General features: G+C 43.7%; 1 protein-coding gene across 1 annotated transcript in view; it reads left to right on the top strand.

Annotated features, from left to right (window-relative positions):
- Window positions 1-24,351, top strand: part of LOC126355290 (protein scarlet-like) — a 142,553-nt gene extending 118,202 nt beyond the window's left edge. The window contains exons 14-15 of the mRNA XM_050005579.1: window positions 9,379-9,598; window positions 24,131-24,351. Coding sequence (XP_049861536.1) covers window positions 9,379-9,554 — 176 coding nt within the window. The 3' untranslated portion in view covers window positions 9,555-9,598; window positions 24,131-24,351. The remainder of the gene's footprint in view (window positions 1-9,378; window positions 9,599-24,130) is intronic.
- The last annotated feature ends 570 nt before the right edge of the window (window positions 24,352-24,921 follow it).

Genomic DNA, 24,921 nt, shown 5'->3' with positions numbered 1-24,921 from the left:
CACACTTTATTTACCGCGCTGTCGCAATATGAAGCATGTGAACATGCTGCAAAACTTCTCCTCAATGCATCCGACACGTGCTCGATGGTATTTACGTCGGAGGAACGGTCAGGCCATTCAGTTCGGCGAAGATCCTCTCGTTCCAAGAGGTCCTCAACCTACGCTGTTAGATGTGGTCGTAAATTGTCATCCAATGTCCGTCTCCTGAAAGACGAGTCTGAGGAGGGAGTACAGTGTCACAGTACCGTTGATTGGTGAGTGAACCGTGTTCAAAGATTTGGAAGTCAGTGTTCTCACGCAGTAATGTGGTTCCTCACACCATAACACTTGGTACACAAAAACGATAATGTTCGGTGATGAAACTTCCTGGCAGATTAAAACTGTGTGCCCGACCGAGACGCGAACTCGGGACCTTTGCCTTTCGCGGGCAAGTGCTCTACTATCTGAGCTACCGAAGCACTACTCACGCCCGGTCTCAGAGATTTACTTCTGCCAGTATCTCGTCTCCTACCTTCCAAACTTCACAGAAGCTCTCCTGCTCTTCTTTCAGGAGTGCTAGTTCTGCAAGGTTCGTAGGACAGCTTCTGTAAAGTTTGGAAGTTAGAAGACGAGATACTGGCAGAAGTAAAGCTCTGAGACCGGGCGTGAGTCGTGCTTCAGTAGCTCAAATAGTAGAGCACTTGCCCGCGAAAGGCAAAGGTCCCGAGTTCGCGTCTCGGTCGGGCACACAGTTTTAATCTGACAGGAAGTTTAATATCAGCGCACACTCCGCTGCAGAGTGAAAATCTCATTCTATGTTCGGTGATACTATACGTACCGTCCTAATGCACTCTGGAACATTGTCGAACAGCGTTTTATAGTCCCGGTGTCATGATACTGGAAGGTACAATGTTGCAAAGGCGTGCTGATCTCCAAAGCTTTGATCACGGTACACTCATCGGACAACGTTAGTGTGTACTCCCTCCCGATATGCGTCTTTACAAGGTTGAATTCAGCACTGACAGCACTTTTGTGGATGACAATGCCCGACCTCATCGAACAGCGCGGCTGGAGGAACTCTTGGAACCAGAGGGCATTCGCCGAATGTACTTGCCTTCCCGTTCCTCCGACTTAAATCGTATCGAGCACATGTGCGATGCTTGGCGCTAGCCAAGATCTGGCAGTTGTCATCCGCACTGATGGAGGAAAGGGGGCCTTCCACAAGAAGTCCTTACCAACCTTGTGGCCAGCGTGGGATCAATTTGCAGAGCGTGCATCACAGTCCGTGTTGGTCATACACCTTTTTAAAGGCGGTGTTCCGCCTCTTATAGTGTCCAGGAACTGTCATCAATCGCGTTGACATCACTTAATTCTTGTCTTCGACTAAAAGCGTCACACCTTTTCGTCTCATTGCGGATGTCTATCGTTTACCTGGTATATTATTCTGCAGCAGTTCTGTTTATGTACGGTCCAAGTTTCATCCAATTGTGTTTTGTGATACCGACACATCATGTCAGAATTACTGTCATCCTTAAGATTTGCACATCATTGTATACAGGGTGGTCCATTGATAGTGACCGGGCCAAATATCTCATGAAATAAGCATCAAACGAAAAAACTTAAAGAACGAAACTCTTATAGCTTGCAGGGGGAAACCAGGTGGTGCTATGGTCGTCATGCAATTTCTGGTGCATAGAAATAAGGTACGGGTGCAATCGATTTTGATGTAGCATTCTCAACACCGACGTTTTTGAGATTCCCGGTTCTCTCGCAATTTGCCTGCTACTGATGTGCGGATTAGCCGCGACAGCAGCTAAAACACCTACTTGGGCATCATCATTTGTTACCGGTCGTAGTTGACGTTTCACACGTGGCTGAACACTTCCTGTTCCCTGAAATAACGTAACTACCCGGCGAACGGTCCGGGCACTTGGGTGATGACGTCCAGGATACCGAGCAGCATAAATAGCACACGCCCGTCAACACGATATCGACCTTTTCCGCAATCGGTAAACGGTTCATTTTAACACGGGTAATGTATCACGAAGCAAATGCCGTCCGCACTGGCGGAATGTTACGTTTGTGACTCTTACAGCGCCAACTATCACAAAGCGAAAAAAGTGGTCCAACTAAAAGATTCATATTTCTTTAAGTACTAAACGAATATGTATCAAAAATTGGGGGTTCCTATATTTAAAAAACGCAGTTGATATCCGTTTGACCTATGGCAGAGCAATCTAGCAAGCCATCTGGTTTCCTCCTTCAAGCTAGACAAGTTTCGTTCTTTGTAGATTTTTTCGTTTGACGCTTATTTCGTTAGATATTTGGCCCAGTCACGATCAATGGTCCACCTTATATACGTGACAGCAATCCTACCCGCTAGAACCTAAGTAGTTGCTGTCATGAGATAACTGCCATACACACTGTAACTATACAGGTTTGTCCAATGGGCAATTTGGGATACACAATAGCCATTGCAAAACTATTTGGAATTACAGATTAGCAACTAATTACAACGTTCTATTACCAGTAATTTTACAGTACTTGTCTGGTGTATGAAGATCGTCCATGGCGGTGTAGAACAATGTTTACTTTCACTGATCAGTCTTTAAACACCTTTAGCATGTGACTTGTGTAATGTCCAGTAGGGCTCTTCTTGGTGGCAACTGTTGATGAGTCCTCAGAGAGTCCTGATACTATACGCGTCATGTATTCAGGTACTGTGTAACTGGACGTAATCGTGTCTCTTATTATACATAAGTTTTGGCGACGGATTCCACTCAGGGGCTATCTGTATGAAGTAAAGCAGAAGCCTAAAATTGGCATTTTGTGCGATTCCTCTCTGGAGTGTGGCTGTAACTATGTTGCACCTGAGTGGTAGGCAACACGGCGTTCTCCTATGCAGACCCTGCCCCAAATCTTCTGGAGGAGAGAGCACTTTACACATGCATAATCAATATTCAATAATTGTCATCACGATTAGCCATTTGGCAAATGCTGATCCATTTGACTCATTCTAGACATATCTGTGCATTATGATCTCCAGCTGCGTCGGTCTCTGCCGCTCCTGCCAGTTTTCTATTATAGTCCAACCATCTTACCCTAGCTCATCGCAATTATCTTTTCGTTGATATTCAGTAAATAACCATGACTATCTGCTACCCGTTCGTCAACTTACGCTTCACGTCCACCTCAGTTACATTTTCACTACACTTGTGATACTGTCTTCCACTTCAACCTAGTTCCTGTTGTTTCACTCCTTTTTGTTCGTGTCCCCTAGTAACTCACAAAAAGCATCTCTCTGTTTCTTGCTAAACAAATCTCAGTTTTTGAAATCTTTTCACTTTTAACTGAGTAGTACTTTCTCATCTATTGCAATATAACTGAGGAGTGACCAAGTGACAATTTAATACTATGTAGCTTACCAAACACACTTTATCTAATATTATTTCTTTTCCTGGCAATCCAGCCATTGTTTTTAAGTGCTCTAAATATAAAAAATCATCCACTAAATACATGAATTCACTGTTACTTTGTATGATTTTCTTTCAGATATTTTAGTGTTGATATCCAGGCCCACTTTTAAGCTTGTTCTATTCAGTTTTTCCATTCGTTGATGAGATTTATCTGCACTTGAGGAAAGTAGTACAGTACGAGCAGTAAAAGGAAATCAGTTTAAATGTCTTCCGTTCACATGTTCTCCTCCTACTTTTTCCCAGTTACGGATCTTAAAACTTCCTCTCTGACTAATGTCAAATGGAATTCTCTCCCCTGACGCTTGGTTCCATTCTAATCTTCTCATTATCCTGGTGAAGTCTGATGTATCTGAAACCACTGAATTCAACTATGGGTCTGATAATTTACTGTGAAGAAAGCTCGCTGTGTGCCTCGCTGTCTCAGTGTGTCTGTGTAGCGTGTGTAACTTATGCCAGAGGTCTCCTAAGAGACTTGTAATTACTCCAGCCAATGTGAACACGCTATCATCGGATTTTGCCAGTTTTTGCAGCTTTTTTAATCGAATTAGTTACATACAAATGTGAAACCCTATAAAGAATACTAAAAAAGTGAATAACAGAAATTAGATATTAACTGAAAAGGTAAGTAGAAACAAGACTGAACAAAAATGCCCAGATAACGATTGGTAAGTAATATGGATCAATAATAGTAAAGAGGTTCTACCGTTTAACGTAAAAGTGACGTGATACAACGCAGTAAACATGAAAGTACCGACCAACTCCAAACTTCAAGCCATCCACCTACCACATGTCTTAACAACTCTCCGCTTTTGAGCGTGACTACTCGCGCCTGTTCACGCTCTCACTCTTGAACACAGTAGTTGTGGCGTGGTGGACAGCGAGGGAGATGGGTGTGCGCCATGCTGTCGCGGCAACAGGGGGCAACAGCCAGCTGTCAAGCACGGAGGGCAGGGAGACGGGGGGGGGGGGGGGGCAGTTTGGACAGCGGTGCCATCCAACAGCAACAATGGCGAGTCGACATTTTGTAACACCGCACTTCAATCCGCAGTGCGAGAAATCATAATTTTACACAGAAAGACGATGCTCAGTCTATCATAATACTTTCAAGAAGTAATGTTTATATAGGTGCTACATGTCCTACCACGTCAGACAATACGGAAACGGAAAATGTGCAAGACCTGAGTGTGTACTAGACATTGCAAAACTTAAAAGGAGGCTCTCCGATGAAGAGGAAGAAAATTCAAGTGATCGTTCAAATGGCTCTGAGCACTAAGGGACTTAACTTCTGTGGTCATCAGTCCACTAGAACTTAGAACTACGTAAACCTAACTAACCTAAGGACATCACACACATCCATGCCCGAGGCTGAACTCGAACCTGCGACCGTAGCGGTAGCGCGGTTCCAGTTTGTAGCGTCTAGAACCGCTCAGCCACCCCGGCACGCAAAATTCAATTGAGCCTACCGTGTTGATGATCTACAGAAGTGCACTACTTTTAGTAAATGCCTTGCACTCTTTCACGAATGGTGATTTCAGAAGGGAATACTTCGTAGTTGCTGCTGAACATTTAAGCTCACTTCAGTAGGGGGCGTTATCAAACAAGACAATCATGTGTCCCACACAGGTTATGGCAGACGATGCTCGGAGACAGCCTGCTATATCACTGTCAGGATTTTGTTGCATATTGTTTAGTGCTTTCTAAGAGTGTACATCACATGGATGTGAATTCTTAGCAGCGCTGCCGAAAGTGCAGAAAATGTAGGTATCTGATGAAATTTATTAGCTCATTTGTCTACAAACGGAGCGCTGGTCATGTTCTGAAATATATCACTGGTCGTAGCGCAACTTCATGGGAAAGCCTCCCAGTTCTGAATTCGTGTTGTTCTATCGCTTGAAGTAACTACAGTGCAGCAAAAAATATAGAAACAGTCTACATACAGCCAAGCGTTTGCCTCAGGATCGATTACCCCGTTTACACAAGTCTCCACACGATTGCCCAGACAATTCCCTGTGCCGATGGATGTAGTACAATGCCCGCCGACCAGCGGCCAGCTCACGGAGAACGTTTGCTGTGAACCACTAGCCTGGTATATTCGCCGCTGTGCACGTCATGTAATATAACAGATACAGAAGAACACAGATGTCTGTCCACAAGTGCGAAGGAAATATGGAAGATTATTAAACAAAAGTTAGCGGTCTTAAAAATCAGCAAGTAAGAGGATGTGTCAAACGAAAACCTTAAATATTTTTAATTATTATTTATTGTCCAGAAGTGGTACAAAGCTGTACCGCTTTTCAACATAATCTCTCCCACGCTCAATGCAAGTCCTCCAGCGCTTACAAAGTGCATAAATTCCTTTAGAAAAAAATTCTTTTGGTAGTCCGCGCAACCACTCGTGCACCGCGTGGCGTACCTCTTCATCAGAACGGAACTTCTTTCTCCCATTGCATATTTGAGTGGTCCAAACATATGGAAATCACTTGGGGCAAGTTCTGATGAGTATGGTGGATGAGTAAGACACTCAAAATACAGGTCTGTGATTGTTGCAACTGATGTACGGGCAGTGTGGGGCCTTGCATTGTTATGTTACAAAAGGACACCTGCTGACAGCAATCCACATCGCTTTGATTTGATTGCAGACGGCAGATGATTTTTTTAGGAGATCTGTGTATGATTCAGTGGTGACAGTGGTCCCTCTAGGCATGTAATGCTCCAAAATGACGCCTTTTTCGCCCCAAAAGAGAGTCAGCATAACCTTCCCTGCCATTCCTCGCTCTCTTCGTTTCCAGTTTGTGGAATTGAACACAGGTTCCGTCCACAGTAACGATTTTTGCAAGGAAGCCATCACCTTCTCGTTCAAAGCGCCGAAGAAGTTCTTCACAGGCATCAACACGTCGTTCTCTCATTTCAGGAGTCAGCTGCCGTGACACCCATTTAGCAGACACTTTGTGAAACTCGAGCACATCATGCACAATGTGATGTGCTGACCCATGTCTAATCTGTAAACATGGTGCAATGTCATTCAGTGTCACTGGATGGTTTTCCTTCACTATGGCTTCAACTGCTGCATTGTTCTGTGGAGTCACAACTCGTTGTGCCTGACATAGACGAGGACCACCTTCCACAGAAGTCACACCATTTGCGAACATCCTACTCCACTGATAGACTTACTGCTGTGACAAACATGCATTACCGTACTGAACCTTCATTCGTCGATGAATTTCAATAGGTTTCACACCTTCACTACGCAAGAACCAAATAACAGAACGCTGTTCTTTCCTGGTGCAAGTCGCAAGTGGGGCAGCCATCTTTAAACTGATACAGCGACGGCATGTGTGCATCTGCACTATGCTGCCACCTACAGGCCATTCTGCAAGCTGTTTGTAGCTCGTTTACCAACTTACAGGGTAACGGCGCGAAATTTCGATTTGTTATTACAAATTTAAGGTTTTTATTTGACTCACCCTCGTAGTATCACGACAGTGAAAGACTATATCCATATACAAAACTGAGTGCTGTGAATCGACACTAAGGATACACATCTAACGTAGACTGTAACAGGAACTTCGTCAATTTTTAAACATCCAATTTTCATACATTTATTGTCAATTTCAACTTTACATGGGAAATGGAATCAGGCGCTCATTACAAAATGACGAGAGAAGACGCAGATTATTTCCTATTTAAAGATACAGAAACAAAAATGTAATTTCTTTACAGAAGAGTTCATTCATTTCTTTTTACTCGAATATTTTTTTTTAAAACTGATGTTTTATCAATAAGAATGCCGAAGAAAATGAGGAAGGATCGTGAAAGGTAAACTGAATAAGTGAAAGAGGTGCAGTTGGTTAGCTTACTCCACCTGCACTTCAGCAGCCGTGAAGAACGCCAGGGCTGTGAGTTCGAGCCTCACCTGCGCCAAACTTTTATTTCTTGACACGCGAACTGAGAAAGCATTGGCCGATGGTAAAAAATTAAGTGCTAGAAAATATTTACGAACACGGATGACAAGTTCCTGCACGGTCAGAAATCACGATGGCTTGTAGGTCTCTCTACAATTTGGTTGAGTAAACCACTTCAAAGATCGGCAAGGGAGTAACACTTCGAATGAGTCTTCGCCTACTGAGGTACTGTAGTATTCAAGCAAACCTTCGGCTTGATGAAACCTTCAACTCCCAAAGATTATAAGCTTCGAAATTAAGTATTTCAAACTGTACGACAATATACAGTTTACTAGGAGATAGAACAGGCCGTAACCGGAAGGTGACTAGAGTAAAGTACTGGGCGATTGTTACATCGTTCAATGACTGAACAATGGGGACATCAGGTTTTGCTATCTAGCCAAAAATCTCGCAGCTATTTTGTAAGATTAATCGTAATGACGTCTAACGAGACATTTTACTTTCATATTACGCATTCATATGTCAATATGGCTGAATGCTGACCATTTACAAGTTCATTTGTTAATATTACTTTTAAACTACGGATGTGAGTTAGAAATTACTATCGACCATCTTTTACGAAAAAAAAGAAATAGTTCTACGAAATAAAAATGGTACAAATGGCTCTGAGCACTACGGGACTTAATATCTGCGGTCATCAGTCCCATAGAACTTAGAACTACTTAAACCTAACTAAGCTAAGAACATCACACACATCCATGCCCGAGGCAGGATTCGAACCTGCGACCGTAGCGGTTGCGCCGTTCCAGACTGAAGCGCCTAGAACCGCTCAGCCACTCCGGCCATCTCTACGGAATAAAAGGAGCTGACAAAGAGAAGCCTTTTCAGTTTGTTTTCAAACTGAATTTTACATTCAGTCAGACATTTTATATGATTGGGTAAGTGGTGACAAATTCTGGTGAATGCACTGCACTGTACATCTCTTTTTGTGCTAAAGAGAGCCTTAATGTAGAGTAATGAATGGCGTTTCTTGCTGATAATGTAATTATGTACATCACATATCACATTTGCTTTTGAAGTGTAGTGTGCTGTTTACGAGGAACTTCATGAGGGAATACACCGTGGAGCAGTAGCCAAACTACCAAACTCAAACAGATATCTACAAAATTATCGTTGGTGAACATTACATATTATTCGTAGAGCATTTCGTGGATAATGAAACATAAGTTACCCCTATAATTATTGTATATGCTGTTACTGAGTGAAAATACGCGAAATATATTCACTCACTGATTTTATTTTAGGAGATCGAAAATGTGTTTTTCCCGTTTAAATTGTCATCAATATCGACATCTACGTATTAGAATTTGCCACCCTAGATATTGTCGACACAATATACGTCACATTGATAGTGAGTGCAGTACCGGTATAGATGTGCAGAAGTGAATATATTGTGCCTTCTCGAAGCAGGGTAAGACTATTTGCAGATAACAATGCAATAACGCTTTTAAGAACACTACTTACCGCTCCTTCTGTTGACGTATGCATGTTAGCCTTGATAGTGATATGAAAAAATGGGTAATTCTGCTTGTTGTATGATAGATGGAAGATCGTTTACATACACGTACGAGAAAAAATAGTGGACAACACTGAACTTTGTGGAAATCCTCATATGATTTCCATCCATCCAGAAGAATCTCTCCTGCTAATAGTGGAAGACTTGTGAAGTACATATTTCTGCATTGTCTTGAATACATATGACATTAGCCGTTTGCTGGCCACCCCAAAATTTTTTGAAACTTCAATTTACCTAGGAAAATATTGTTATTCACACCGTCAAATGTCTTATGTTGGTAGCAAAAAATACCAACCAGTGCTATTTTCTAATTAAAAAATTTCCAAAAGTGATGAGTGAAAGCGTTGAGTAGCAATAGAGCAACCCTTCTGAAATTCAAACTGTGATGCAAACACACTCAGCACCTGATGACACGTGTAGTGCTGATCTTGGGCGCTGCCAACAGCCTGCGCCGGATCGCCGGACGGTGTGCCCTGCCTGAGCTCGGGCCGTGAGGTGCTGGACAAGTACAACTTCTCGGCGGACCGCCTCTCCAGCGACCTGGCGTGCATGGCAGGGCTGTGGGGCGGCTTCCACCTGCTGGCCATCGTCTGCCTCTGGGTGCGCGTCCGATCCAACTGACCGCCGTGCTGAGCCACTGGCGGAGAAACGGACTGCCTACGACGGTCAGTGATGTACTGTTAGACTGTCGGTATGTAATAGAGATCTTGTTCACATAAAACGTAGATATCAAAAAATGTAAATATCATATCGTATTTTTGGTTCGGGTATCCCATGGGGGAGGGTCAAAGCGGATCTGAACATCATAGCCTGTAGTATTTACCACTATTTTGGAACTCTTTAACACAAAATGTGTAATCGATACTGAAATGAAACTTTAACATAACAATTGTGACCTCTATGCGAAACAAAATTAAAATCTGTGGAATACATACTGGATTCATAATTTATTTTTATCTTACGCACTGAATTACATGCAATTTTTATTTTAGGAGCACTGTAATTTAACATTATTCAAAACAAATTTTATTATTTTGATTATTAACTTGTCGAAATAGTAAGAGAGGGACATTTACGAATTTGTTGTTTTGTGTATTTAAAAAAAAATGTTGTTTAAAAGTCAGTTTTTCCTCCCAATAATTTAAGATCATACGACATTTTTCAGCTTAAAATATTTAATACACTGTTGAATAATGTGGTTCACTGTGTAGGCAAGCACTACATTATAAGGTTACATTCCATTCAGAAGGCTGCTGCAATCAGCGACTGTTACATTGACTTGTAAATAATAAATTGCAACCATCAGTCGTCCTTTTTAACTTTCTTATTGGCAGATCTAGATTTCAGCTAGAAACTAGCCATTCTCAATGCACTATCATTTCTGATCAATGCATGTAATGCCTGTTGATCTGCCAATAAAAAAAGTTGAAAAGGGTGACTGACAGCTGAAACCTATTACTTACAAGTACACTACATAATTATTAATTCAAAATTTTGTTTTTGTAGCTTTAATACTGTATGGGATAATGATACCTAAGTACGCAAAAATGTTCATTACGAAAAACTGAAAGTAAAGACTTGCATGTTATTTGTTTCTCAATGATTTATCAAAACATTCCAACACCATAATCTTTTTGGTTCTTTCATCTTCGTTTTCTTCCTTTTCTTGGTCATTCTGGCCTACTTTGTTTTACTTTCAACAGTTTTTTCAGTTTCAGCGATATGTTGCCTGTCCACTCATGGAAGCACACTTTTCATGTTGTTCCCAGTTTTGATGCCTAGTCTGCTCATGGTCTGTAATCGGCTTGTTACTCCACCATTGTAACATACTGTGGCACCCATCACACCAATCTGAAAAAACTAGCTTGCCAACAAAAAAAGTGTTTCACAAGTCTAAACTCAAGTCATTTAATCGACATAAAAGTTTTCTGGGTTTGGTACCGTGTCATAATGTAAAAACTACTGCTGCTATAGAAAAGACAACGTTTCGGTCACGATTGCAGCGGCCTTCTTCTGGGTCTAGAAGAAGGCCGCTGCAATCGTGGTCGAAACGTTGCCAAATAGCATGCCCGTTATTCTGCTGAATTTTTCAGTATCTACAGCATAATGAAACTGGAGAGAGGATTGGAACAAGGTACTTTTATTTTATTTTCATATTCGGTGGTCTCCATTAGCTAGCCATGTTGGCGTTCCTTTTCCCGCGTTGACCTTTGAACATGGAAGCATGGGCCGGCAGTTTGAATGACTTGGAGAAGCCAAAGTGGTCCTTCTTATTTCTTTAAGGTCAGTACCACCATTCGACTGTTTTTTATTGGCACTGTTACATTCACACGAGCATGATTTCGGCTGCAAAGTGCCATTATCAAGTGTATTAAGTGTTATACAGTGCCTAAGATGCCAAACTGTCATATTTAAAATACACTATTAGACACATTGTCTAAGGGTCAGTATTTCTGGTAAAGAAATTTCTGGTACCAGAAATACTGACCCTTAGACAATGTGTCTAATAGTGCATTTTAAATACGACAGTATGCCATCTTAGGTACTAAACAACACTTAATACACTTTATAATGGCACTTTGAAGCTGTAATCATGATCGTATAAATGTAACACTGCCAATAAAAAACAGTCTAATGTTTGTACTAACATTAAAGAAATATGACTGTGGCCCCACATTATGAAAAAATTATTAGTCCTGAGACGTTTACTTTTCCCGGCGAATTGAATGCTCAAATAATTTATGGGGTTGCTTGCGGGTGACGTCGTCGACTGCAAGGAGGAATCAATGTGCAAGGGAATTTACTACCTCGGTTCACACACACAAGTAACCGCAAAGTCAACACACAACCAAAGATAACCAACATCAGAAGTATCGATAGTGACTATTAATCAACATGCGAGGTAGCACTAATTCTGACTCTCTGTTTTTTGATGAGAGACAGAGCCGGATTCCAAGCAGCATTTAGACAAAATCCACCATCTCTGTGTATAACGTTGCTTGATACTTTGATTCCAACAGCTTCCTTAATGACACTATCCCAATAGCTGGACGAGCAAACCAGAATCTCCGTGTTGTTGTATTCCATAGGATGACCGGTGTCAACGCAATGTTCCAATAGCGGATTTGCTCGGCTGTTGTAAGCGTGTGTGACACTTATGTTCTATAGCCCCGCCTTCCACAGTCCTGATTGTCTGACCAATATATGACATGCCACAACTGCAAGGAATACGATAGACACCAGCCTTACGCAAACCAAGATCATCTTTTACGGACGCCAACAGGGAGGTAATCTTAGAAGGTGGTCGAAAAACACATTTCACATCATATTTCCGCAAAATACGGCCAGTCCTGTTGGAAACTCTTCCTGCCTAAGCCAAAAAGGCAGTAGACTTAGGTGCCACTTCGTTGCTGTCGTCACTCACACATTGGTGCCTCTCGCTGTAACCATTCTGATGAAAGGTGACTTCGAGATGTGCTAGCTCAGCTGCCAAACTTTCAGGGTCTGAGGTAACGTGGGGCTCTGTGAACCAAGGTACGAGGTACTCCTTCACGCTGAGCTGGATGGTGACAACTATCAGATCGCAGATACTAGTCACTGTGAGCAGGCTTCCTATAAACAGAATGTCCCAACGTACCATCAGTCTTCCTTCTGACCAACACATCAAGAAAGGGAAGGCATCCATTCTTTCCACCTCCATAGTGAATATTCGGGTAGACTGAATTCAGGAATAGTGTCATTATGGAAGCTGTTGAAATCAAACTATCAAGCAACTTTAAAAACAGAGATGGTGGATTTTGTCTAAATGCCGTTTGGAATCCATCTCTGTCTCTCATCAAAAAACAGAGGAACAGAATTAGGGCTACCTCACCTGTTGATTATTAGTCACTATCGATATTTCTGATGTTGGTTAACTTTGGTTGTGTGTTGAATTTGCGGTTACTTGTTCTGTGTGTAGTATCTTCCTTCTTCCTCCTCTGTGAACCGAGCTATTAAATTCCCTTGCACATTGCTTCCTCCTTGCAGTTGTGCCTTGAGAATGACAGGCTGTGCTCCTGTCGAAATATCGGCAGTGATCGACCTCACCCGGCAGCAAACCCGTAAATTATGTGAACATTATTAGTCCTTCTTATTCTTCTAAGGAATAGTACCAACCTAAAACTCAGTTTCTTCTGCACGTTTGGCTCTGTAAAGAGGCCTCCCTCACTAACTTCTAGCCAATCACGAGTCACTCCGTCAAGCCAGGAATGTCTGCTTGAAGATCTACATCTACATCTACATCCATACTCCGCAAGCCACCTGACGGTGTGTAGCGGAGGGTACCCTGAGTACCTCTATCGGTTCTGCCTTCTATTCAAGTCTCGTATTGTACGTGGAAAGAATGATTGTCGGTATGCTTCTGTGTGGGCTCTAATCTCTCTGATTTTATCCTCATGGTCTCTTCACGAGATATACGTAGGAGGGAGCAATATACTGCTTGACTCTTCGGTGAAGGTATGTCCTCGAAACTTTAACAAAAGCTACTGAGCGTCTCACCTGCAGAGTCTTCCACTGGAGTTTATCTATCATCTCCGTAACGCTTTCGCGATTACTAAATGATCCTGTAACGAAGCGCGCTGCTCTCCGTTGGATCTTCTCTATTTCTTCTATCAACCCTGTCTGGTACGGATCCCACACTGCTGAGCAGTATTCAAGCAGTGGGCGAGCAAGCGTACTGTAACCTACTTCCTTTGTTTTCGGATTGCATTTCCTTAGGATTCTTCCAATGAATCTCAGTCTGGCATCTGCTTTACCAACGAACAACTTTATATGATCATTCCATTTTAAATCACTCCTAAGGCCTACTCCCAGATAATTTATGGAATTAACTGCTAGCAGTTGCTGACCTGCTATTTTGTAGCTAAATGATAAGGGATCTATCTTTCTGTGTATTCGCAGCGCATTACACTTGTGTACATTGAGATTCAATTGCCATTCCCTGCACCATACGTCAATTCGCTGCAGATCCTCTTGCATTTCAGTACAATTTTCCATTGTTATAACCTCTCGATACACCACAGCATCATCTGCAAAAAGCCTCAGTGAACTTTCGATGTCATCCACAAGGTCATTTATATTGTGAATAGCAACGGTCCTACGACACTCCCCTGCGGCACACCTGAAATCACTCTTACTTCGGAAGATTTCTCTCCATTGAGAATGACATGCTGCGTTCTGTTATCTAGAAACTCTTCAATCCGATCACACAATTGGTCTGATAGTCCATATGCTCTTACTTTGTTCATTAAACGACTGTGGGGAACTGTATCGAACGTCTTGCGGAATTCAAGAAACACGGCATCTACCTGGGAACCCGTGTCTATGGCCCTCTGAGTCTCGTGGACGAATAGCGCGAGCTGGGTTTCACACAACTGTCTATTTCGAAACTCATGCTGATTCCTGCAGAGTAGATTTCTAGTCTCCAGAAAAGTCATTATACTCGAACATAATACGTGTTGGAAAATTCTACAACTGATCGACGTTAGAGATATAGGTCTATAGTTCTGCACATCTGTTCGACGTCCCTTCTTGAAAACAGGAGGCCGCCTTAATGACTTGCATCCACAAGTAGCTCGTAGTAGCTAGTTCGGCGACGGAACCGTATCCCCTGATTGGCCGGCGAAACGTGCGCCAATTCCCACCCCACAAGGCCCGGCTTCGCTGGAGCAACGGGCGGTAGGCGGTTAGCAGTCGTGTGGAGTCGGTGGCGACATCCAGAACAAGACGGTTGCAAGCTGGTAAGCATGCGTGCTCTTGCTGGGTTCAGAAGTGGATTGAGTAGCGAATACGTATTAAAGTGTTAGGTTATCTTCAATTTCGGGAGAATGTGCGCCTAATTGCTTTGATTTCCTCCTCATTTCGCTATTTTGTTTTTGGACTTGGCGCCAGAGCCTTGTGGGTTGCAGTCACCACGTTCGTTATAATTCAACCCGCGCTGTAACCACTTCGCCTTCAGCGAATGTCTTTCCTTCTCCAATACCCCGTGATATTAGTGAACATTTCGTAACAGGCTTATGTGTGTCAGGTTTGCCCTTCTTTGTCGTCCACATAGCGAGTAGTACTGCACACGATATCCGAACTGAACCAGAACTAGCATGGGCCGCGTTTCTTGTTATTCATATTCGTAAATCTGAGTGTTGCAGAATGAATCTTATGAATTTTATTGGTTTACACCCGGGAGGTCGCTTTCATAACTTGCATCTACAAGTAGTTCGTAGTTTGCCTTTTGAGTATATTTACGTATTAGCTATTGAATCCCGTCTCTTACCTTTCACTAATTATTGGAGTAAAGAATTTACTGGATGGTTGGCTCCCACCTTTCCTGGTCCATTTCGAACGCTAATAATAATGTCGTCTGACTAGGGCCTTCCGTCAGGTAAACCGATCGCCACTTCGGCGACTTGCGCGTCGATGGGGATGAGATGATAATGATTAGGACAACGCAACACCAAGTCCCTGAACGTAGAAATTCTCCGACCCAGCCGGGAATCGAACCTGGGCCCTTAGGAGGGACAGTCAGTCGCGCTGACCACGCAGCTACCGGGGGTGGACCATTTCCAACACTAGTATTGTGTGTGATTGGGGAATTTAGGCCACATCCCCCTATGGCCCCCAGTTTTGTGTTAACGTCCATAGGTATGTATTTCACAATAATTATACATCGTTTGTACAAGTGTAATTTCGATTTATAATAAATTGTTGTACTTTTAATCCGGCTTTCAATGAAAAGTGTTAACCCTATTTATAGAGATATCAAGGAAATGCAAGGCCCCCTACTGAAAATGCTTCTCTTAAAATGATAAAATTAATTATAAATCCAATGAGTAGTTTTTGTTTGATCGCGGTGGATATTTTTTATGTAGTCAGATATATAATCCTTGCGCCAGGCCCCATCCTTTCTGATGGGCCGACGACACTTGTATGTTGTGATCTGTATGAAATTAAACCCCAGTCCTCCCTTCTAGATAAGGGAAAGTCACACTGATAGGGCAGTTGCGAGTAAAATCCACGTTATTTGGTGAAAAAGGAGGTCCTCCCATTCCCGATCCCTTTTAATGGGCAAGGAATCTCATTTAGGCTCCTACGAGGGGACTGGCCTTTTTTATGTATACACTACTGGCCATTAAAACTGCTACACCAAGCAGAAATGCAGATGATAAACGGATATTCATTGGAGAAATGTATTATACTAAAACTAACTTGTGATTAGATTTTCACGCAATTTGGGTGCATAGATACTGAAAAATCAGTACCCAGAACAACCACCTCTGGCCATAATAACGGCCTGGGCATTGAGTCAAACAGAGCTTGGATGGCGTGTACAGCTACAGCTGCCCGTGCAGCTTCAACACGATACCACACTTCATCAAAAGTAGTGACTGGCGTATTGTAACTAGCAAGTTGCTCGGCCACCATTGACCAGAGAGATCTGCAAAATGTGCTGGCCAGGGCAGCATTCGAACATTTTCTGTATCCAGATAGGCCCGTACAGGACCTGCAACATGCGGTCGTCCATTATCCTGCTGAAATGTTTCGCGGGGATGTAATGGAGGGTAGAGCCACGGGTAGTAACATATCTGAAATATAACGTCTACTGTGCAATGTGCCGTCAGTGAGAACAAGAGGTGACCGAGACGTGTAACCGATGGCACCCCATACCATCACTCCGGGTGATACGCCAGTACAGCGATGACGAATACACGCTTCCAAAGTGCGTTCGCCGCGATGTCGCCAAACAAGGATGCGACCCTCATGTTGCTGTGAACAGAACCTGATAGTCCATGCTGATGTAAACGTCGTCGAACTGTTCGTGCAGATGGTTGTTGCCTTGCAAACGTCTCCATCTGTTGACTCAGGGATCGAGACGTGGCTGCACGATCCATTACAGCCATGCGGGTAAGATGCCTGTCATCTCGACTGCTAGTGATACGAGGTCGTTGGGATCCAGCACGGCGTTCCGTATTACCCTCCTGAACCCACCGATTCCATATTCTGCTAACAGACATATCTCGACCAACGCGAGCAGCAATGTCGCGACAGGATAAACCGCAATTGCAATAGGCTACAATCCGACCTTTGTCAAAGTCGGAAACATGATGGCACGCATTTCTCCTCCGTACACGAGGCATCACAACAACGTTTCACCAGGCCACGCCGGTCAACTGCTGTTTGCGTATGAGAAATCGGTTGGAAACTTTGCTCATGTCAGCACGTTGTAGGTGTCTTCACCGGCGCCCACCTTGTGTGAATGCTCTGAAAAGCTAATCATTTGCATATCACAGCATCTTCTTCCTGTCGGTTAAATTTCACATCTGTAGCACGTTATCTTCGCGGTGTAGCAATTATAATGGCCTTTAGTGTACTTTTCACTCACTTAGTAGGGTGATCATGTTCGACGATGACGAACATTCTTTCAGACGGTGAGAGGCGCGAACACGTGATGCGCCCAGGAAGATGTCAAACATCGTTTTGATGGTCCAGCAGTTACGTTATCGGGCGTTCTGACATCCAAAAATGTGAACACGGTACATTCTCCGGTCATCGCTATTGCAACACTGTACTTCTTGGCCATGAGCCTTTTCCCAGGGATGCATTCTGCCTGACTTAATTTTCACGGATGACAATGCGCATGTGTAGCGAACAGAGGAGTAGCTCCTGGGGAGGGAGGATGATGAACTAAAGGACTGGCCTGCTCATTCCTCCGAATTAAATCACGTGTGGGATGCGCTGAAGAGACGAATTGCAGCACGTTCACGTTCACGTTCACGTTCACCACCGTTCAACAGCTGACGACCGCACTGGTGGAGGAATGCAACGGCCCACCACGCGATCTCCGTGTCAGTATTGTCGCCAGCACGGGTCACGTTCCAGAGCATTGACTATCGTCTGACAGGATCACACACCGTATTAAAAACCACGTCCTGCCCTGTGTAATGTCCTGGGGACCGTCACAAATCGCGGTGACTTCAGCGTAATTAATCTCTCTCAGTAAAAGTGTCATTTCTGTTCGACTCATTGCCTATTTTCTGCTGTTATATTCTGTGCCATATTGTGGCGGTTCTTTCTACGTACTGTCCAAATTTCATAGAAGTAGGTAATTTGGCAGTGACGCATCGTGCGAAATTTCCTTTTGTTCTTAGCTTTTGCACCTTAGTGTATTACACATGAGTATTTTACAACAATTTGTAGCTGTCTGGGTGAACCATCAATTAGGGTGGTTCACAAACAACAACTCAAGCACACATGTTATTCCACAAACGTAATCTTGGTAGTAGGGGCCAGGAAGTGCTCGTGAAATAACGAGAACTACTGCTAAAGGTACCCTTTTATTTTAAAGACTTTCTCAATAATAAATTCGTACGTCTGGCATTTATATATATATATATATATATATATATATATATATATATATATATACTCCTGGAAATTGAAATAAGAACACCGTGAATTCACTGTCCCAGGAAGTGGAAACTTTATTGACACATTCCTGGGGTCAGATACATCACATGATCACACTGACAGAACCACAGGCACATAGACACAGGCAACAGAGCATGCACAATGTCGGCACTAGTACAATGTATATCCACCTTCGCAGCAATGCAGGCTGCTATTCTCCCATGGAGACGATCGTAGAGATGCTGGATGTAGTCCTGTGGAACGGCTTGCCATGCCATTTCCACCTGGCGCCTCAGTTGGACCAGCGTTCGTGCTGGACGTGCAGACCGCGTGAGACGACACTTCATCCAGTCCCAAACATGCTCAATGGGGGACAGATCCTGAGATCTTGCTGGCCAGGGTAGTTGACTTACACCTTCTAGAGCACGTTGGGTGGCACGGGATACATGCGGACGTGCATTGTCCTGTTGGAACAGCAAGTTCCCTTGCCGGTCTAGGAATGGTAGAACATTGGGTTCGATGACGGTTTGGATGTACCGTGCACTATTCAGTGTCCCCTCGACAATCACCAGAGGTGTACGGCCAGTGTAGGAGATCGCTCCCCACACCATGATGCCGGGTGTTGGCCCTGTGTGCCTCGGTCGTATGCAGTCCTGATTGTGGCGCTCACCTGCACGGCGCCAAACACGCATACGACCATCATTGGCACCAAGGCAGAAGCGACTCTCATCGCTGAAGACGACACGTCTCCATTCGTCCCTCCATTCACGCCTGTCGCGACACCACTGGAGGCGGGCTGCACGATGTTGGGGCGTGAGCGGAAGACGGCCTAACGGTGTGCGGGACCGTAGCCCAGCTTCATGGAGACGGTTGCGAATGGTCCTCGCCGATACCCCAGGAGCAACAGTGTCCGTAATTTGCTGGGAAGTGGCGGTGCGGTCCCCTACGGCACTGCGTAGGATCCTACGGTCTTGGCGTGCATCCGTGCGTCGCTGCGGTCCGGTCACGTGCACCTTCCGCCGACCACTGGCGACAACATCGATGTACTGTGGAGACCTCACGCCCCACGTGTTGAGCAATTCGGCGGTACGTCCACCCGGCCTCCCGCATGCACACTATACGCCCTCGCTCAAAGTCCGTCAACTGCACATACGGTTCACGTACACGCTGTCGCGGCATGCTACCAGTGTTATAGACTGCGATGGAGCTCCGTATGCCACGGCAAACTGGCTGACACTGACGGCGGCTGTGCACAAATGCTGCGCAGCTAGCGCCATTCGACGGTCAACACCGCGGTTCCTGGTGTGTCCGCTGTGCCGTGCGTGTGATCATTGCTTGTACAGCCCTCTCGCAGTGTCCGGAGCAAGTATGGTGGGTCTGACACACCGGTGTCAATGTGTTCTTTTTTCCATTTCCAGATGTGTATTTCTTTATGAAAAGGAGATTGCAAGGTATGCCGTTAACAACTTCCCAATAACAAGATTTTAAACTTGACAAATATACAGGGTGGTCAAAAAGTCAGTATACATTTGAAAAGTTAATAGACTATGGAATAATGTAGATAGAGAGGTAAAAACTGACACACTTGCTTGGAATGACATAGGGGTTTATTAGAACCAAACAAAATCAAAAAAGTATTGCTAGACGCGTGAAAGACATCTTGCGCCGCTTTCGTCATGCTTGGCCTCCCAGGTCCCCAGACCTCAGTCCGTGCGATTATTGGCTTTGGGGTTACCTGAAGTCGCAAGTGTGTCTCTATGGATGCCGAAAGACAACATCCGACGCCAATGCCTCACCATACCTCCGGACATTCTTTACAGTGCTTCCACAACATTATTCCTCGACTACAGCTATTGTTGAGGAATGATGGTGGACTATATTGAGCATTTCCTGTAAAGAACATCATCTTTGCTTTGTCTTACTTTGTTATGCTAATTATTGCTATTCTGACCAGATGAAGCGCCATCTGTCGGACATTTTTTGAACGTTCGTATTTTTTGGTTCTAATAAAATCCCGTGTCATTCCAAGCATGTGTGTGAATTTGCACCTCTCTATCTACATTATTCCGTGATTTATTCAGTTTTCAAATTTTAATCACTCGGTCTATAAGACAATAAATTGAAAACTCTTTTCAATAGCTGCCAAATTTTTTATGAGAACAATTCCTTAAGAAAAAAAGAAAACTTTATGTAGCTAGTTTCTACTAAATTTAGAATAGTTGTTGTCTCTTGCCAATTAAATAACTTATATTACACATGTCAGTTGTTACAAGATAAATGTGAATAAGCCAGCACAGAGACCTTCACATTAAAGGCAGTCCCCCCAAAAAATGTTTCCTTAGCGCGGTGTGGGAGTGACACGTCTAATGAGGCCCAGATCACAGTGGTCTGAATAGTTATTGGTCGTCTAGAGGGCCACAGCGTACCAGCCCCAAAACTTACATTACAAGCCACCATCTCCCCGAGTTACCGAAAAGAAGAAGATGTAGCAAGGGTGGTCCCTGTACAGGCACTGAACCACAGAGACACACGTCACCGACCCTAAATCATCCAATCAAGGTGTGAATCAAACGGTCCGACCAAGAAGCAATTACCACATTCCCACGGACAGGCAAACGAAAACTGTGGTGGGAAGACCTCAACAAAACCACTGGTGAAGAAACTCATACACATCACTAGAACTTGAAAAAACCCTTTTGTATATATAACTAACTTTGTTACATAAAAACAGTACTCAACTTCTCACAATCCACCCCAGCGCCGGGAACACGTTGCTCTTCCTTATGCTCGTCAGAGGCAACCGCTGCCAATGGTTTCAACGGCCGATAAGAAGACATATGGCCCCACGCGCTGATCTGCACCACGGCTTCTAAGCTTCATAAGCTACGTACATGCGGGTAAGGCGGACTTAGCCCCTGACAGCGAAGAGGTCGGCCAAAGCACGTGGCGAGCAAGTTGACGACCACGAACAACAGGGCCCCGCTCGCGCCACCACCCCTCTCGGTCACGGCTCAGTACGTACTCCTCGATCGTCACGCGACCGTACACTTGCTCCACCTCCCTCCAGGTGGCTGTAGCGATCCAAACAGCGTGCCAAACCGAAAGCGCCACCGCAAATACTAGAAGCGAGATGGAGCTCGACTCCATCGAAGCAGGAGAGTGTGTGATGTCCTGGAGGAGCAGTATCCAAAGACCACTGGCATGGGCTGCGATTGGCCCCCGTACTGTCCGGATCTGAACACATTGTCAGTCTTTTGTGTGGGGTTATATTAGAGACAAAGTGTACAGCGATAGCCCCAAAACCATTGCTGAGCTCCAGTGATAACATATTAGACCTTCTGGTGACAATCAGACCCGAACTATTTGAAACAAAGCAGAACAGGGAATCAGCGATGATAAAGCGATTACAGCATCGGTGATTTCAGCCTAAAAACATAAATCTTAAAAAAGGTAGAAAGCTTTTTCTGTTCAGCAGAAGTGACAAAAAGCTGATTACAGAGTACCTGACGGCTCAACACAAAAGTTTTGTCTCAAGTACAGACAGTATTGATGATCAGAGGACAAAGTTCAAAACCATCGTACAATATGCATTAGGTGAGTATGTGCCAAGCAAGATCGTAAGACATGGAAAAGACGCACCGTGGTACAACAACCAAGTTAGAAAGCTGCTAAGAAAGCAAAGGGAACTTCGCAGCAAACGTAAACATAGCCAAAGCCTTGCAGACAAAAAAAAAAAAAAAAAAAAAAAAAAAAAAAAAAAAAAAAATTACACGAAGCGAAATGTAGTGTGAGGAGGGCTGTGCGAGAGGTGTTCAACGAATTCGAATGTAAAGTTCTGTGTACTGACTTGGCAGAAAATCCTAAGAAATTTTGGTCTTATGTCAAAACGGTAGGTGGATCAAAACAAAATATCCAGGCACACTGTACCCAAAATGGTACTGAAACAGAGGATGACAGACTAAAAGCCGAAATACTAAACGTCTTTTTCCAAAGTTGTTTCACAGCGGAAGACTGCACTGTAGTTCCTTCTCTAGATTGACGCACAGATGACACAGAGTACCCGAAGGAACCTACCCCCCTTCTAGCAGCGGTGTTCAGTAGGTCTCTAGAAGAGCGTAGCGTTCCAAAAGATTGGAAAAGGGCACAGGTTATCTCCGTTTTCAAGAAGGGACGTCGAACAGAGGTGGCGAACTATAGACCTATACCTCTGACGCCGATCGGTTGTAGAATTTTCGAACACTTATTTAGTTCATTGTGTTCGAGTATAATGGCTTTTCTTTACACTAGAAATCTGCTCTGTAAGAATCAGCATGGGTTTCGAAAAGGACGATCGCGTGAAACCCACGAGACAAAGAGGGCCACAGACACAGGTTACCAGGTACATGCCGTGTTTCTTGACTTTCTCAAGGCGTTTGATACAGTTCCCCACTGCCGTTTAATGAACAAAGTAAGACCATATGGACTATAAAACCAATTGTGCGGTTGAATTGAAGAGTTCCTAGATAACAGAACGCAGCATGTCATTCTCACTGCAGGGAAGTCTTCCGAAGTAAGAGTGATTTCATGTATGCCGCAGGAGAGTGTCGTAGGACCGTTGCTATTCACAATATATATAAATGACCTTGTGGATAACATCAGAGTTTCACTGAGGCTATTTACGGCTGATGGTGTTGTATATCGAGAGGTTGTAACAATGGAAAATTGTACTGAAATGCAGGAGGATCTGCAAAAAATTGACGCATGATGCAAGGAATGGCAACTGAGTCTCAATGTAGAGAAGTATAATGCGCTGGGAGTACATACGAAGAAAACTCCTTTATCATTTAGCTACAATATAGCAGGTCAGCAACTGGAAGCAGTTAATTCTATAAATTATCTGGGACTAGGCATTAGGAGTGATCTAAAATGGAATAACCATATAAAATTAATCGTCGGCAAAGCAAATGCCAGGCTGAGATTCACTGGAAGAATCCTAAGGAAATACAGTCTAGAAACAAAGGAAGTAGCTTACAGTACACTTGTTCGCTCACTGCTTGAATAGTGTGGGATCCTTACCAGATAGAAGAGATAGAGAAGATCGTTACAGGATCATTTGGTAATCGCGAAAGCGTTACGGAGATGATAGATAGACTCCAGTTGAAGACGTTGCAAGAGAGACGCTCAGTAGTTCGGTACGAGCTTTTGTTGAACTTTCGAGAACATACCTTCACCGAAGAGTCAAGCAGTATATTGCTCCCTCCTACGTATATCTCGCGAAGAGACCATGAGGATAAAATCAAAGAGATTAGAGCCCACACAGAGGCATACCGACAATCATTCTTTCCACGAACAATACGAGACTGTAATAGAAGGGAGAACGGATAGAGGTACTCAAGGCACTCTCCGCCACACACCGTCAAATGGCTTGCGAGTATGGATGTAGATATAGATGTAGTAACCAACTTACGTTTTTTTGATATAGTTGAATAGTTGTTACCCTGGACGTGGCTAGCGTCGGTCGGTAAGCGACCTTATCTATGTTGGGCCGCTTAGTGTTTCTGGATGAAGATAACACGTTAAATGTTGAAAATGGCGCGAAAGTTATAGCCCTTAACGTCGGAATAATTTCCGTGCATATGTCAATAAAATTGCGTGAGAGAACAATTAGAAGATAAAAAAGTAAAATGTAACCAATAGTCAATAGTACATTACACATGTCACAAGTCCTACAAATAGTCCGTGTTTGTGCAACAATTTCACTCCTACGCTCATGTTCGCAGGTTCACACGCGCCGTTCCCGCTTCGCCTCTCGTGGTTGCCACACTGATCGCAGTTGGGGTCTGCCACGCAGAAGACAGCGTCTGGAACCGCCGTCATCGACTACAGACTGTGACATATGTGCCAAATTCTACGACAGGGGCATCTCGAGCTGTGGTCCGAGTACTCATCCAACAGAGAGGGATCTTTCCTTTATTGTTGCCATGCTTGCAGACAATGGTTGCTCTGAGCTGTAATACCACAGGCACCCATCGATAAAAGGAGTTTTAGTATATACACGCTTGTGAGGTACTACGAGACATTACAAATTTGATCTCTCTATTAACTCCTTTTCATACTTGTTTAAACATGAACTATTTTAGCAAAATGCAACAGATACGACTGCGGCGTAACGTATTAAGCTACACAACTCTGACATATCTGCTTCATGCTGATGAAATAAGTGTTAGACTTTTACAGAGAAAAGAGACTGTTATTTATTGCCACTAACGAGTAAGTTATATGGAGACTTCCGTCTCATACAGCGCCTCTTATTTATTGCCACTAACAAGTAAGTTGTAAGGAGATTTTCGTCTCATACAGCGCTAAAGAAATTTGTAGGAAATGATTTGGAGAAAGTGTGAGCCTAATGATTCATTATATTTTCATGTGTAAATTTATGACGCAATTGTAATATAAAATAAATTAAATCTGGTCCAGGTATCAGTTGATACCACTTTCAAACCCACCGAAGTGCAATACACAATTAATTAAGCATCTGTCTTGGAGAAGAATTTCATCGTTAAAAGAGATC

The sequence above is a fragment of the Schistocerca gregaria genome, chromosome 3 (assembly GCF_023897955.1).
Source record: "Schistocerca gregaria isolate iqSchGreg1 chromosome 3, iqSchGreg1.2, whole genome shotgun sequence".
Lineage (NCBI taxonomy): Eukaryota > Metazoa > Arthropoda > Insecta > Orthoptera > Acrididae > Schistocerca > Schistocerca gregaria.
The sequence above is the reverse complement of the archived record's forward strand: the minus strand, read 5'-3'. Positions and strand labels throughout refer to the sequence as shown.